The 12,282-nt window shown below is 53.5% G+C and overlaps 1 protein-coding gene across 1 annotated transcript in view; it reads left to right on the top strand.

The window, feature by feature from the left end:
* Myo7a (myosin VIIA) overlaps positions 1 to 12,030 on the top strand; it is a 67,020-nt gene extending 54,990 nt beyond the window's left edge. The window contains exons 37-49 of the mRNA XM_051192283.1: positions 370 to 494; positions 842 to 999; positions 1,909 to 2,062; positions 4,613 to 4,768; positions 5,377 to 5,482; positions 6,172 to 6,285; positions 7,269 to 7,356; positions 7,530 to 7,636; positions 8,514 to 8,699; positions 9,061 to 9,177; positions 9,920 to 10,003; positions 10,810 to 10,929; positions 11,394 to 12,030. Coding sequence (XP_051048240.1) covers positions 370 to 494; positions 842 to 999; positions 1,909 to 2,062; positions 4,613 to 4,768; positions 5,377 to 5,482; positions 6,172 to 6,285; positions 7,269 to 7,356; positions 7,530 to 7,636; positions 8,514 to 8,699; positions 9,061 to 9,177; positions 9,920 to 10,003; positions 10,810 to 10,929; positions 11,394 to 11,483 — 1,605 coding nt within the window. The 3' untranslated portion in view covers positions 11,484 to 12,030. The remainder of the gene's footprint in view (positions 1 to 369; positions 495 to 841; positions 1,000 to 1,908; positions 2,063 to 4,612; positions 4,769 to 5,376; positions 5,483 to 6,171; positions 6,286 to 7,268; positions 7,357 to 7,529; positions 7,637 to 8,513; positions 8,700 to 9,060; positions 9,178 to 9,919; positions 10,004 to 10,809; positions 10,930 to 11,393) is intronic.
* The last annotated feature ends 252 nt before the right edge of the window (positions 12,031 to 12,282 follow it).

The following is a 12,282-nucleotide window of genomic DNA, read 5'->3' as shown; positions in this document are numbered from 1 at the left end:
AACTTTTATCAGTTGAGGAGGCCTAGAGTTAGGGATGGGGGATCATTGTCACAATCCCTGAAGGGTAATGGGGCCACAGCTGGGAGAGTCTTTTTTTTTTTTTTTTTTTTTTTTTTTTTTTTTTTTCCTGGACCATAACTCAGGGATTCAGGACAGTTCTGTAGGCAGCTCCTATGCAAGTCTCATGAGACTGGGCTGTTCTGAGCCTAGCATGAGGCAAAAGAACTGTAGGCATGGGAAGAAAATGCTTGGTGTCTACCTCCGTGGAGACCAAGTCTCTCCGCCCCACTCTGGAACACTTCAGCTTTTCCATATCCCAGTGGCCCTAGCTGAACAGCTGACATGGACTCCCTGTCTCTTGCCTCCTAGGCTCTGGTCACTATGACCCCAGACCAGAGGCAGGATGTTGTTCGGCTCTTGCAGCTGCGCACAGCAGAGCCAGAGGTGCGCACCAAGCCCTACACGCTGGAGGAGTTCTCCTATGACTACTTCAGGTGATGCTGGGTGGCAGGACTGGGACACGAACAGCCGAGATGCCCCCACCTGTGAGCAGGGGCAGCACAGGCAGTTTCTGTTGTCCAGAATGAGCCCCCCCCCCCGTGTGGTCTCATCTCATCCTTCCCTCCTCTGGGTGGTACCTGTGCCCTGGAGTGGGGGCTGGGCAGGAAGATGGATGCTGTGGATTTGGGTGTTCAGCTCTAGCTGAGGGTGTCTAGGAGTGGTGCAGGGGAGGTGGCGTGTGTGCATTGCAAAGCACATCAGAAAGAGTGAGTGGGGGAGGGGCTCTCACCAACCATCTTCCTGTGGTGGGGTGGGTGCTGACCATCTCTGCACCTGACAGACCCCCACCCAAGCACACGCTGAGCCGTGTCATGGTGTCCAAGGCCCGAGGTAAGGACCGGCTGTGGAGCCACACACGAGAGCCGCTCAAGCAGGCCCTGCTCAAGAAGATCCTGGGCAGTGAGGAGCTCTCTCAGGCAGCCTGCATGGCCTTTATAGATATCCACTGCCGAAAGGGCTGGGGGGTGCTTCACGGGGGCACTCAGGGCAAAACATGGCAAGACTTTTCTCCAGAGCTGGCTGGGTCCTGGGGACAGACAGAAGAGCCTGAGTTTATGGCACCTCACAGTATGAAAGGGGCAGCTCATCCACCACCCCCTCTGACCTTGTCATTTTGTTGATATATAAGCATTTTGTCCTGGGCTGGGCCATGCACAGAGACAACACTGTGGCCAGAGCCAGTCCCTGGCCTCACAAGGATGCTATGCTGGCCAGAATCCATGGTCATTGTGCTGGCCCAGGAAGTGGTCTGACCCAACCCAGATTGAGGGTTTTCCTGAGGGAGGGTGGTACACAAAGACCCCAGGGCAAGTCAGCAGGGCTATTTTGAGGGCCCAAAATAATCCGGAGGACAGATGTATGCCAAAGAAAGATTCCCAGGCCCTGTTAAAAAGCTATGGCTGCTGGAGATAAAACTGGGTAGCACAGTGCTTGCCTAGCAAGCCAAGGCTCTGGCATCAATCCCCAGCAACATACATGTGGGTGCACACACATGCATGAACACACACACCTGCATGTGCACACACACACACACACACACGTGTGTGTGTGAGGATACAGCATCAGATTAATCTGTGTCCCATGAACAGGAGAGCTGCCAGACTGGGGGCGGGGAGAGGCACAATTGGATTGTGATTGTGATTGGACAATTTTTCTGGCTGCCTTGAACACTTGGGATGTAGTGTCAGGGCCTGAGGCAGGGTGGCCATGATGAGGAAGGGAGGGGGTGAGTGGGCCATACCTACTCTGTAACTCAGAGACTTGAGCTCCAGGGTAGAGAGTCTGGTCCCCTACTTCCTAGGCCAGTGTGTCCCTTCAGCCACAAAACCTTCCTTAACCGCCTCCCACCTGTACTCAAGTATATGGGTGACTACCCCTCCAAGAGGACGCGCTCTGTCAATGAGCTCACTGACCAGATCTTTGAGGGGGCACTGAAAGCTGAACCCCTCAAAGATGAGGCCTACGTGCAGATCTTGAAGCAGCTGACTGACAATCACATCAGGTGAGCAGACACGGGCAGGGACCTCCTGAGGCAGCTGAGGCCTCATCTGTAGTAGGCTGTTCTCATCAGCCTGGCCTGGGGACCAAGGTCCACCTATCAAGAGCCAAGAAGGGGCTCTAAGTCTGAATCTCCACCTCCCAAGCAGCCATTCCTGAAACCTGTCCCAACTGGGACTGAGGTGGCTGTCAACCCATGCATGGGCCTCATGGAGAGGCTCCTGGGCTGGGAACTTTGGGCCTATAGGATATCCCTCCTTCACTTCCCTACTGGGCCAGCCTAACTATAACTGAAGCAGCAGTGGAGAGTTAAACCCAGGCTCACCTTAGAGCTCTAACTCAGTCCTCAGTCCAGCTTCATCTTCCACTCTGTGTGAGGTGGTGTGGAGAAGGGCCTGTGATACAGATAGGAGAAAAGTCCTTACCAAGACCTGAAAACAAGATTTATTGGCAAGGGGAGACCTCTCAGAGAGGATCACACCCCATGAAGAGCCATCACACTCTGTCCCAGGGTTGACATAGAGGCCTTCCAACCAGTAGAGTCATGATTGCCAGTGTCTTAAGGGGAGGGGCAGCCTCATGCCACCAGGCCTGATGACTTTGGAAAGATGAACGAATGACAAACAGTACTGGGAAGGCCCCATGCTCGAGTTAACGCTCCTGGTGAGAGACCCGTTAGCCCATGTGCATGGGATAAAAGGGAGAGCAAAGGCTCAAGCAGAAGTAGGTGCCTGTTTTTCGAGGTCCAGGGCTCATCTCATCTCAGGTGTCCAACGGAGCACCCCCCCTTCTGGTCCCCTCAAGGCCTCACAGCGAGGTTTAGCCCATACGGCTGTGTTCTGTAGATTCCATTAGAAGATCCTTAGTTATTGTTTTTCGGTTAGAATTCTGTCAAGATGAGAGCCTAGTACTGATGGGAAAGGTTACTGTGCTGGGATTCAGGAAAGGCTCAGGGTGTGGCCCTGATAAAAGGAGATTTGGTCTGTGAATAAGTCTTATACTTACATAAAGCTAGCTTTTGAGGAGTCAGGTTAGTGTCTTGCTCTGCAGTGGGTTTGTGTGGACTACAGTTTATTAATTGTCGGTGTCCTTAAGGCAGCTGCTCCCAAGGGATGGATTTTTAGGATGGCAGATCTTTTGGCTAAAACTTGTACAAAAGGTTGTGACCACAGCATCATTTATGGCTCCATTCCTAGGTAAGACTGGGGACCGATTCTGTTGGATTCACCTGCCTTTTTAAATGTCAAGATAGAAGTGTTGCATAGTGAGTGACCAGAACTTATTAATGAGACACTACAAGCCTTTTTCGCACACTAGGCTTTTAAGGCTGCTGGGATTTTCCATTAATGAAGTCATTGTGAGTCCTTAAGTGCTATTGTAACAGGCGTGGCTGTTAGTGCCCAGGAGTGGAGATATCCCAAACTATGTGGGGAACTTGTTGGGACATGTGGCTACAGCAGAGGTTATAGGGAGGGAGGGTTTTTAGGGACATAACAGGACAAGGGACTATTAGAATAAGGGACTCAAAAAGTCTTAGATGGGTCTAGAGTTTAAACACAAAGTCTCTAGCCAGGAAGGGAACCGAGCAGCTAGGAAGGACCAGAAGGGAATGGATGAAAATGTATGCCTGTATCATACATGTTAAGAAGGGCATGAAGTAAGCTGACTGGGACTTGACATTAAAACCAGTGAGGGTTGGAGCAGAAAGGTCAAATCAACATGGTGTTTGGTCCAGAGAAAGTTGATGCATACCTATAGTGATTGCCATTGGGTCCCTGCCATCTCCACGGTTATCTGAAGTTCATCGATAGGACTACATCGGAGCCTAGGTAGCATCAGGGGGCCAGGATGCTCGAAGAGAGATTGCAGCAGAAGCTTGGTATGATCTACTTTCTCATGGCTTTGCTCCCCCTTGGAGGCAGCAGAGACCTTGATCTAAGTCCAGCCTGCCTCGAGGTAGTGACAGCCTAGTTCTGGGACTAGAATAGCCCAACATAACCATCTGTTTCAGGACGGTGTACACATTCTCCCATCTTTGCACACTGCATTTTTGCAAGGTGCAAGCAAACTCATCAGCTCTCTTCCCACTTCCAGGCCTTCCCCTGGGAGGGTTTACCTTTCATCTCCGTGTGTCAGAATCTGTCTTGCTCTTCAAAGCCTATTAATACCATTAATACCACCTTGTACGGGGCCCACAAACCTCCTTGATCCATCAGGTCCAGCGAACCAAGGGGTGCCTGACTGTGTAGGGGGTCTGGCTTAACAGTATAGAAGAGTTTAGGAGCTCAGCCAATGTACATGGTGCACTTACTTTCATGTCCCTGGGAATGTGTGGCTTTGAGGGTGAAATCTCAGCCGACCCAGGCAGTGTGGAGCAGCTTTGACTTTCGCTCTTGTTTCCCTGTGGACTGGTGACTGTGCTGCCTGGCATGGGCACATGGTCACATGAGTAGCACCTTTTGGTTCTGACCATCACGGATGTGTGTCCTTGGACAGAAGGTGTGACTCCAGGGTGCACAGGTCCCTGTGACTCGCTCTGACCCTCCCCTCACAGGTACAGTGAAGAGCGGGGCTGGGAGCTGCTATGGCTGTGCACAGGCCTCTTCCCACCCAGCAACATCCTCCTGCCTCACGTGCAGCGTTTCCTGCAGTCCCGCAAACACTGTCCTCTAGCCATCGACTGCCTGCAGCGGCTTCAGAAAGCATTGAGGTACTGAGGCCTCAGGGGCAGGGGCAAACACGGGGAGGGCAGGGGTAAGAAGGGGAGTGAGGGTGGGGGAGGGGACGGGCAACGGAGAGGGCAAGGGCAAGAACCAAGGGGCAGGGGCAACAACAGGGGTCAAGTACGGGGCGGGGGGGGGGGGAAGCAGGAGCAAGCACAGGGGAAGGCAAGAACAGGGGGAGGCAAGGGCAAGCATGGGGGCATCAAACCCTTGGCGGTGAGAACAGGAGCACACAGCATGGAGCCCATCCATGAGCTCCCCCCCCCCCCAGCTCACAGAGGCAGAGCTCAGGCAGTCACAGCTGGGGAGCCTGGCTGCCCCTTGAGGGACTTCCTTCTGGAAGACTGGGAAGGTGGCCCCTCGGCCCACTGTGGACTCCGCCCAGCTCACCCACACCCTTCGCTCTTGCTTCCTCCTCTCCCTCCAATCTCATCCCACTTCCTGGGATGGGAACTCAGGCTCTGGGAGGGAGGCCACATAGCTGAGCCCACTGGTGGGCATGAAGATGGGGTCAGGCTATGGCCAGTCTCCCATTTCCTCTGCTCCCCAGCCTGGTGGGCATGTGCTTCCCCTCCCCTCTCCCTCCACGTTTCAGAAATGGGTCCCGGAAGTACCCTCCACATCTGGTGGAGGTAGAGGCCATCCAGCATAAGACTACCCAGATTTTCCATAAGGTCTACTTCCCCGATGACACTGATGAGGTGAGGCGCGCCTCCCCCTTCCCCGCACATGGGTCTGATACCCGAACAGAGTCAAGCTCCCTCAGCCTGCACAGGGTGTCTCTAACACCACCCAGCACCTGGGCATCTCATTCTCTTGCCCTTGGGTAGAGCCAGGACTTTGTCAAAAGACTGCAGACAGACACCCCTCTGTCCCTGCAGTCAGGCTTTCTGAGTGTGACATCTTAATGTGGATCCTGGAGATTCAGAGATGCCACAGTGGCAAACGCAGAAATTTCCCAGAATCCTTCCCACCTGTGCTATCTCATTCTCCTCTCTCCCTCACACCTGCTCACAGTCTGGGCTGCTTTCCCCTGTTCACTCCCTTGGTTGCTTTTCTTTTTCAAGTCCCCATTCCCCCTACACACACACACACACACACACACACACACACACACACACACACACACACTGCCTTTGAGTCCCTGCCTCTGTTCTCACCATCCAGGCCTAAACCTGGAGGGCCAGCACCAGGCCTGGTCCTGCTGGGAGGGCCAGAAACAATGAGATCTGGGAAGACCCCGGTGGGAGAGGCTTTTTGCTCTCTTCAAATGCTCTGGATCTACCAGGACAACTAGATAGGGCAAGGGTCTTGAAAGGGAGGAATTGGATAGGAGGAGAACAGAGGTGAGGGAAGGACCCTGCAGAAGTCAAGTGAGTGCTACCCCTAGGCTTTTGAGGTGGAGTCCAGCACCAAGGCCAAGGACTTCTGCCAGAACATCGCCAGCCGGCTGCTCCTCAAGTCTTCCGAGGGATTCAGCCTTTTTGTCAAAATTGCAGACAAGGTGGGTCTATCCAACTCTCAGAGACTTGCTGGGAACCTACAGGGGGTGGTGAAGAGGAGGGAGGCACCCTGCTTGGAGAATCTGACTGCCCACCTCCTTCTTGCATGGCAAGAAGGCCCCTCTTACGAGGCCAGCTGCCACTAAAGCTCTGTCCTCTGAGGCAGCACACAGCTGCCAAACTCTTCTCCGAGTCCCAGGTGCCCTGTGCTCGGAGAATCTGACTGCCCACCTCCTTCTTGCATGGCAAGAAGGCCCCTCTTACAAGGCCAGCTGCCACTAAAGCTCTGTCCTCTGAGGCAGCACACAGCTGCCAAACTCTTCTCCGAGTCCCAGGTGCCCTGTGCTCGGGACTCACAGGACTTGTTGGCTTTGTCCCCTCAGCAAATTCACCCTTGAAATAACCTTCAGAGTGTAAAATGCTTACTATTGCTTCATCAGAGAGGTTGGTAATGTGTCCATGGTTATACAGCAGGGATCAGATCCAGGTGTGCTCTCCCTAAAATCAGCTGTGATGCCTCCTGGAAGGAAGGCATCCTAGAGCATCCTGGAGGGCAGAACTGGGTGTTCCCATCCACTGATCAGTGGCATTTCTGTGTTTCACTTTGTGACTGTCACTGTGTCAAACATGGGGACCCAAAGACAGTGTCTATGAGGTCCTGGGTCCAGAGTGCCTGTATTGGAGCCCGTGGAAGGAGCTGGACACAGATGCCAGAGACAGTGAGGCTGAGGCCAGATCTTGTTCTTGGCCGTGTTGCCTTGGGCCTGAGCAGTTTATGGTGTGGCAGGCACTGGGTGGGATGATGCCATTCCACGTGGGAGGCCAGTGTTCCAGGGATGCTGACGAGACACAGGTGGTGTGGGTGAGGCTGACACACAGAGCCCCTCTGGCCGGGAGTGGAGTCTTTCCACAGAAGAGGCTGACAGGAATGTCAGTGGGCAAATCAGAACTAAAGCAAATGGGCTGCGATGGCTTCATCCCTTAGGTCATCAGTGTCCCCGAGAATGATTTCTTCTTTGACTTTGTTCGACACTTGACAGACTGGATAAAGAAAGCACGGCCCATCAAGGATGGTAAGGGACTGGGCTCTGGCATGTTAGAGGCATGGACACGGGAACATTCTGGCTCTGTGCCAGGCTACTGGCTAGCCAAGTAAGGGTCTCCTGTGGGGCTGGCGCCAGGCTGGCAGCCAGGGAACCTTCTCCGCTGGGACTCCATGTGACCAGCTGCCCTGTGTGTGCCACAGGAATTGTGCCCTCGCTCACCTACCAGGTGTTCTTTATGAAGAAGCTGTGGACCACCACAGTGCCGGGCAAGGACCCCATGGCTGACTCGATCTTCCACTATTACCAGGTGAGCTACACTGTGACCTCTGTTCCCTCTGCTTCACTGGCCACCAGCCTGGTGGCTTCACTATGAGGCAAGGCTTGTAGCATTGCTTCAAAAGGCCCCCTGTTGAGACCACCGAGTCTCCAGACAGTTGTATGAACTCAACCCATCTTATCATCTTCTAATCCTGATGTTTTGACTGTCATTCTTCCCAGGTCCTTGTTCTTGCTAGCTCAGGCTGCTCCATGCTCTGAGCCCTCTGGATGTAGGGGTTTGCTGGTGTGGCTGAGTCCATCCAAGCCCTCTTTGGTTCAGTAGTCCAGGTCACAGGCAAAGCCTGTCATTTCTGCTTTTGATTCCTTCTGTCTTTCTATTTAACCCCTTGAAGTCAGCATGTTCCTATTTTGGGGGAACAAACAGATACAGAGAATCCAAGTGATGCCGTTCAGGTCACACAGCTGGTGGGCCTGGGCTCCCAGTCTTCGTGACTGCTTCTCAGTGCTCTGCTCTGGGCTGCATCCTGCTTAGCCTTGGGAAACAAACCAGGGTTCCTGGGAGGTGGAGAAGGGGATGCTGGCTGCTGTGGTGTAGACTCTGGGAGCAAGGATTGCTCTTATTCAAACCTGGGGTACCTGGTCCAGGAGAGGAGGGATGTAGACTTGCCTTGGGTTCACCCACCAGTACACCCCACTGGCTCTAGGAAGGGCCATGGATAATGTTCCAACATGGCTCTGCTTTCAGACTACCAGGTGCTAAGACTGCCACACCTTTCCTGTCTTGTGTATCCCCTGTGAAGAAGCAGGGTCAGCTGAGGCAGAGGAAATGCTGGGCCCAAATGTGGGGGGGCCCAGGAGCCCCTCTTCCCTTTGCCCATGCCTGCCACATGCTCTGTTTCCGGCAGGAGTTGCCCAAGTATCTCCGAGGCTACCACAAGTGCTCTCGGGAGGAGGTGCTGCAGCTGGGCGCACTCATCTACAGGGTCAAGTTTGAGGAGGACAAGTCCTACTTTCCTAGCATCCCCAAGTTGCTAAGGGAGCTGGTGCCCCAGGACCTCATCCGGCAGGTCTCCCCTGATGACTGGAAGCGGGTAAACACGGAGGAACAGTGGGAATGGGGCCTCCCGGAGTGGGACCTTGGGCATCCCAGGAATTGGAGCAGCAAATACTGGCCAGCAGCTAAGGGGAATCCTCTCCTGTTTCCATGTCTATCTGCTTCATTCTCTAGTCCCCACCCAAAGGATTTTGTGGTCTCATCCCAGTTGTCTGGGTGACCTGACTTTATCTGATACCCTCTGGCTTGTCTGCATGGGTTGGGGTGGGTCAGAAGCCAGTTGGCTGTGGTAAGTGGGACCGTGGTAGATGGCAACACTGTCTATCCCGTGCTTGGGTCTGACAGTGTAGACGGGCAGTAGAGCTGTGAGGGTGCCTCCTGACTCACTTCTCCCACAGTCCATCGTGGCCTACTTCAACAAGCATGCAGGGAAATCCAAGGAGGAGGCCAAGCTGGCCTTCCTGAAGGTCATCTTTAAATGGCCCACCTTTGGCTCAGCCTTCTTTGAGGTGAAGGTATGTCTTTGGGAGATCCTCAGAGGTCAGGAAGGGGCAAAGGGGTAGGGTGAGATGGCACAGAGACTGGTATATAGGTGGCAGGGATAACTTTGAACATCTTCTGCCACAGGAAGACCAGGAAGCACCAGAAGCTTGGCTTGCCAAGGGAGAGAGTCATACGCATAGGCCAGAGTGGTGGAGGGTGGCTTGTGCTGTAATAGTGGGCCCTCTGGAGGTAGCAGATCAGGAGGCTGTGCCCAGGTGAGGGAGTAGTCTAGGGTGGCCTCCTAGAGCAAGTGATGTTGAGTCTTCCAGGAAATCCTCTGTCAAGAGCCCTGTGTAGACAGAGCCCACAGGCCTGAGAACCCAAATCTGGGCAGGGAATGAGAAGGTTAAGTGTGACTGAGGGTGGTGAGAGGTGGCTGTCAGGCAGGTGAGGGTCAGGGTCTCCTCAGGCAACAGTGAGCCCTGGAGGTTTAGGGCTGGGACAAGGGCACCACATGGTTGCTCTGGCCACAGGGATACTTTTGCATTGAGAGAAGAGACATAGCAAACCTCCCAGGGAGACAAGAGGGAAAGGATAGAATCTCTGCTGGAGACCCAGGAGGCCACGGCAGGGCTGGTGGGGCCTTTGTACCTCTGGCTCCACGTAGATAGCAGGCCAGGTTGACTTTGTCCTGGCTAGGCTGGCTTCATGCCTGTCTCCAAATGCCCATCTTGCTCTGAACCCCCCTCTAATGGTGTCTGTTTTCTTTGCTAGCAAACGACAGAACCAAACTTCCCTGAGATTCTCTTAATTGCCATTAACAAGTATGGGGTCAGCCTCATTGATCCCAGAACGAAGGTAAGCAGGGCAGGGGTGAGCAGTTTGGGGCGTGACCAACCCAGGTCTCAGACATAAGCCCTTTTATCCACGCCCACTGCAGAGCCCCTGGGTACCCATCTTGAAAGGCTTCCTGTGCTTCCTCCATTAACTCATTTGCTCCACCAAGACTGTAACCTTCAACTTACCATCAGATTCTTGCTGCTAAGTTCCAAAGCCCTTTTGATACTCAGCTTCTCGATGTCACTGGATGCTACAGAAGGCCACCTCTTTCCAAAATGTTCTCTGCCCATCTGGTTAGGATGGTAACTGGTGGCATCATATGCAGGAGTGGCTATGCTTATGCACCAGGAAGGCCAGTGCCACTGTACCCACCCCCAGAAGCTGTGCTCCTGAGTAGTTGGGGAAAATCACTAATGACCGTCATCTTCCTCTTGCGCCTTTGCAGACAGTTTTGGGCTTCTGCTCTACACATTCCAAGTGTCCTTCCAAAGGCTCCTTTCTGTTTTCTTCTCTGTCTTACCTTCTCCTTAGCTCACCCAGGCTGTCTCATTCAGACCAATAGTTGTCAGTGCTCTCAGGCTGCTTAAGTTTCCATATGTGACCCTAAGCACCCACCAGCCTCCAGGGATTCCTTGTGTGTCCGAGGCAAGGCATGGAGGGGAAACTCCCCAGCAGCTCTACACAGAGTTGGCTTCTCCGTCTTGTTCCTTTCCTGGTGTGAGGGCCCAGGACCTCTGTAAGGGGTATATGTGTGCAGGCTGGAGCTGGGGTTATTGAAGCAGGAGGGTCATGCTATGAAGCTGGGTACCTCTCTGCTCTCCTAGGACATTCTGACTACTCACCCCTTCACCAAGATCTCCAACTGGAGTAGCGGCAACACCTACTTCCACATCACCATTGGGAACCTGGTCCGTGGAAGCAAGCTGCTCTGTGAGACGTCGCTGGTGAGGGCACTTCCTTGTGCCTGGCATGGGTCCCTGCCTTTCCTGGTTGGGTCTATTTGAAGTCTAGTGTGGGGAAAATGCTCAGTCTGGAGTGGGGATACGGATCCCTTTTCAGCTGCTGTTTGGGATCTGGAGACTGAGCCGGAAGGTGTGGGCCTTCAGCCCAAGTGTAATACAGGAGCCATTAGTGATGACACCTCCTAGATGAGCTCAGCCTGAAGGTCCAAAATGCTGCTTAACTGGTAGTGTTCAGTCACCCCTGGAGGCCCAGAATTACAGGGACCACAAGCTTGGGGCTCAAGATGGCAAGATAAACTCAGGGCCACTCGAGGGCACTATAGTTGAGGACAGAGCTCGCTTTGTTTCTGCACTGTGCCCACTGCCGAGTGTCCTGAGAGTCTTGTGTGTGAGGGGCTGACACATCTCTCTGTGGGCCCTGCTTACTTTCTTACCCCTGGTTCCAGGGCTACAAAATGGATGATCTCTTGACTTCCTACATCAGCCAGATGCTCACAGCCATGAGCAAACAGAGGAACTCCAGGAGCGGCAGGTGAAAAGTAGAGGAGGTGCTGGCTCAGGCCCTGGCCATCTAGGCAGGGAGGCTCGGCTGGCTGTATCTGCTAGGCTCTGACCTGTCTGCCATGGAGTCAAAACTTCCCTGCACCCACCTCTGGTGCCTGCGTTAGCTTCACCTGCTTTGCTATGGCCTCCTGGTATAAGAGACTGTGTTCCCGGAAACCTCTCCTGACTGAGACCTGCACCATCAAGTGATGTGTGGATGGGAAAGAAGAATCAAAGACAACTCAGCTCTCTCCATCTGGGAACAACCTAACCATATTTGCATCGAATGATGCTCTGAAACTCAGGGCACTGGGCTCAGGGTCCTCATGGCTCTTGCCACGAGCACCACATCGGAGGCCTGCCTGCAGGACTCAATCCTTCAGTGTTATCTGCTCCAGGAAGCCCTCCTAGACTACCTCCTGAGTCTGGACAATACCCAGGTTCTACCTGGGTCATTTCTATGTGAGACAGTCCCATGCTAGGTCCCTGCGAAGATCTCCATGACCATCTGAGGGCATAAAGCATGTGTCTTAGACTCTGGCCTTGTGTTCGTCTTTGCTGCAGGAGAGAATGTGGAGTCAGGATACAGCCCTGTAGGGGAGTGGCCAGTAGAGCTTCTTCTACCTGCCTGACCAAGCTGCCCTACATTTGCCCTTGAGTATTCAAAAAACAGTTGAGACCAGGTGGGTTTAGGGAAAATGATGGACACTAATCAGAGAAGGGAAGACCCAAGTATGTGTATAAAAGTGTGTGTGTGTGTGTGTGTGTGTGTGTGTGTGTGTGTGTGTGTGT

The sequence above is a fragment of the Phodopus roborovskii genome, unplaced genomic scaffold (genome assembly GCF_943737965.1).
Source record: "Phodopus roborovskii unplaced genomic scaffold, PHOROB, whole genome shotgun sequence".
NCBI classification, from domain to species: Eukaryota; Metazoa; Chordata; class Mammalia; order Rodentia; family Cricetidae; genus Phodopus; species Phodopus roborovskii.
This window is presented reverse-complemented; position numbering and strand designations above follow the sequence as displayed.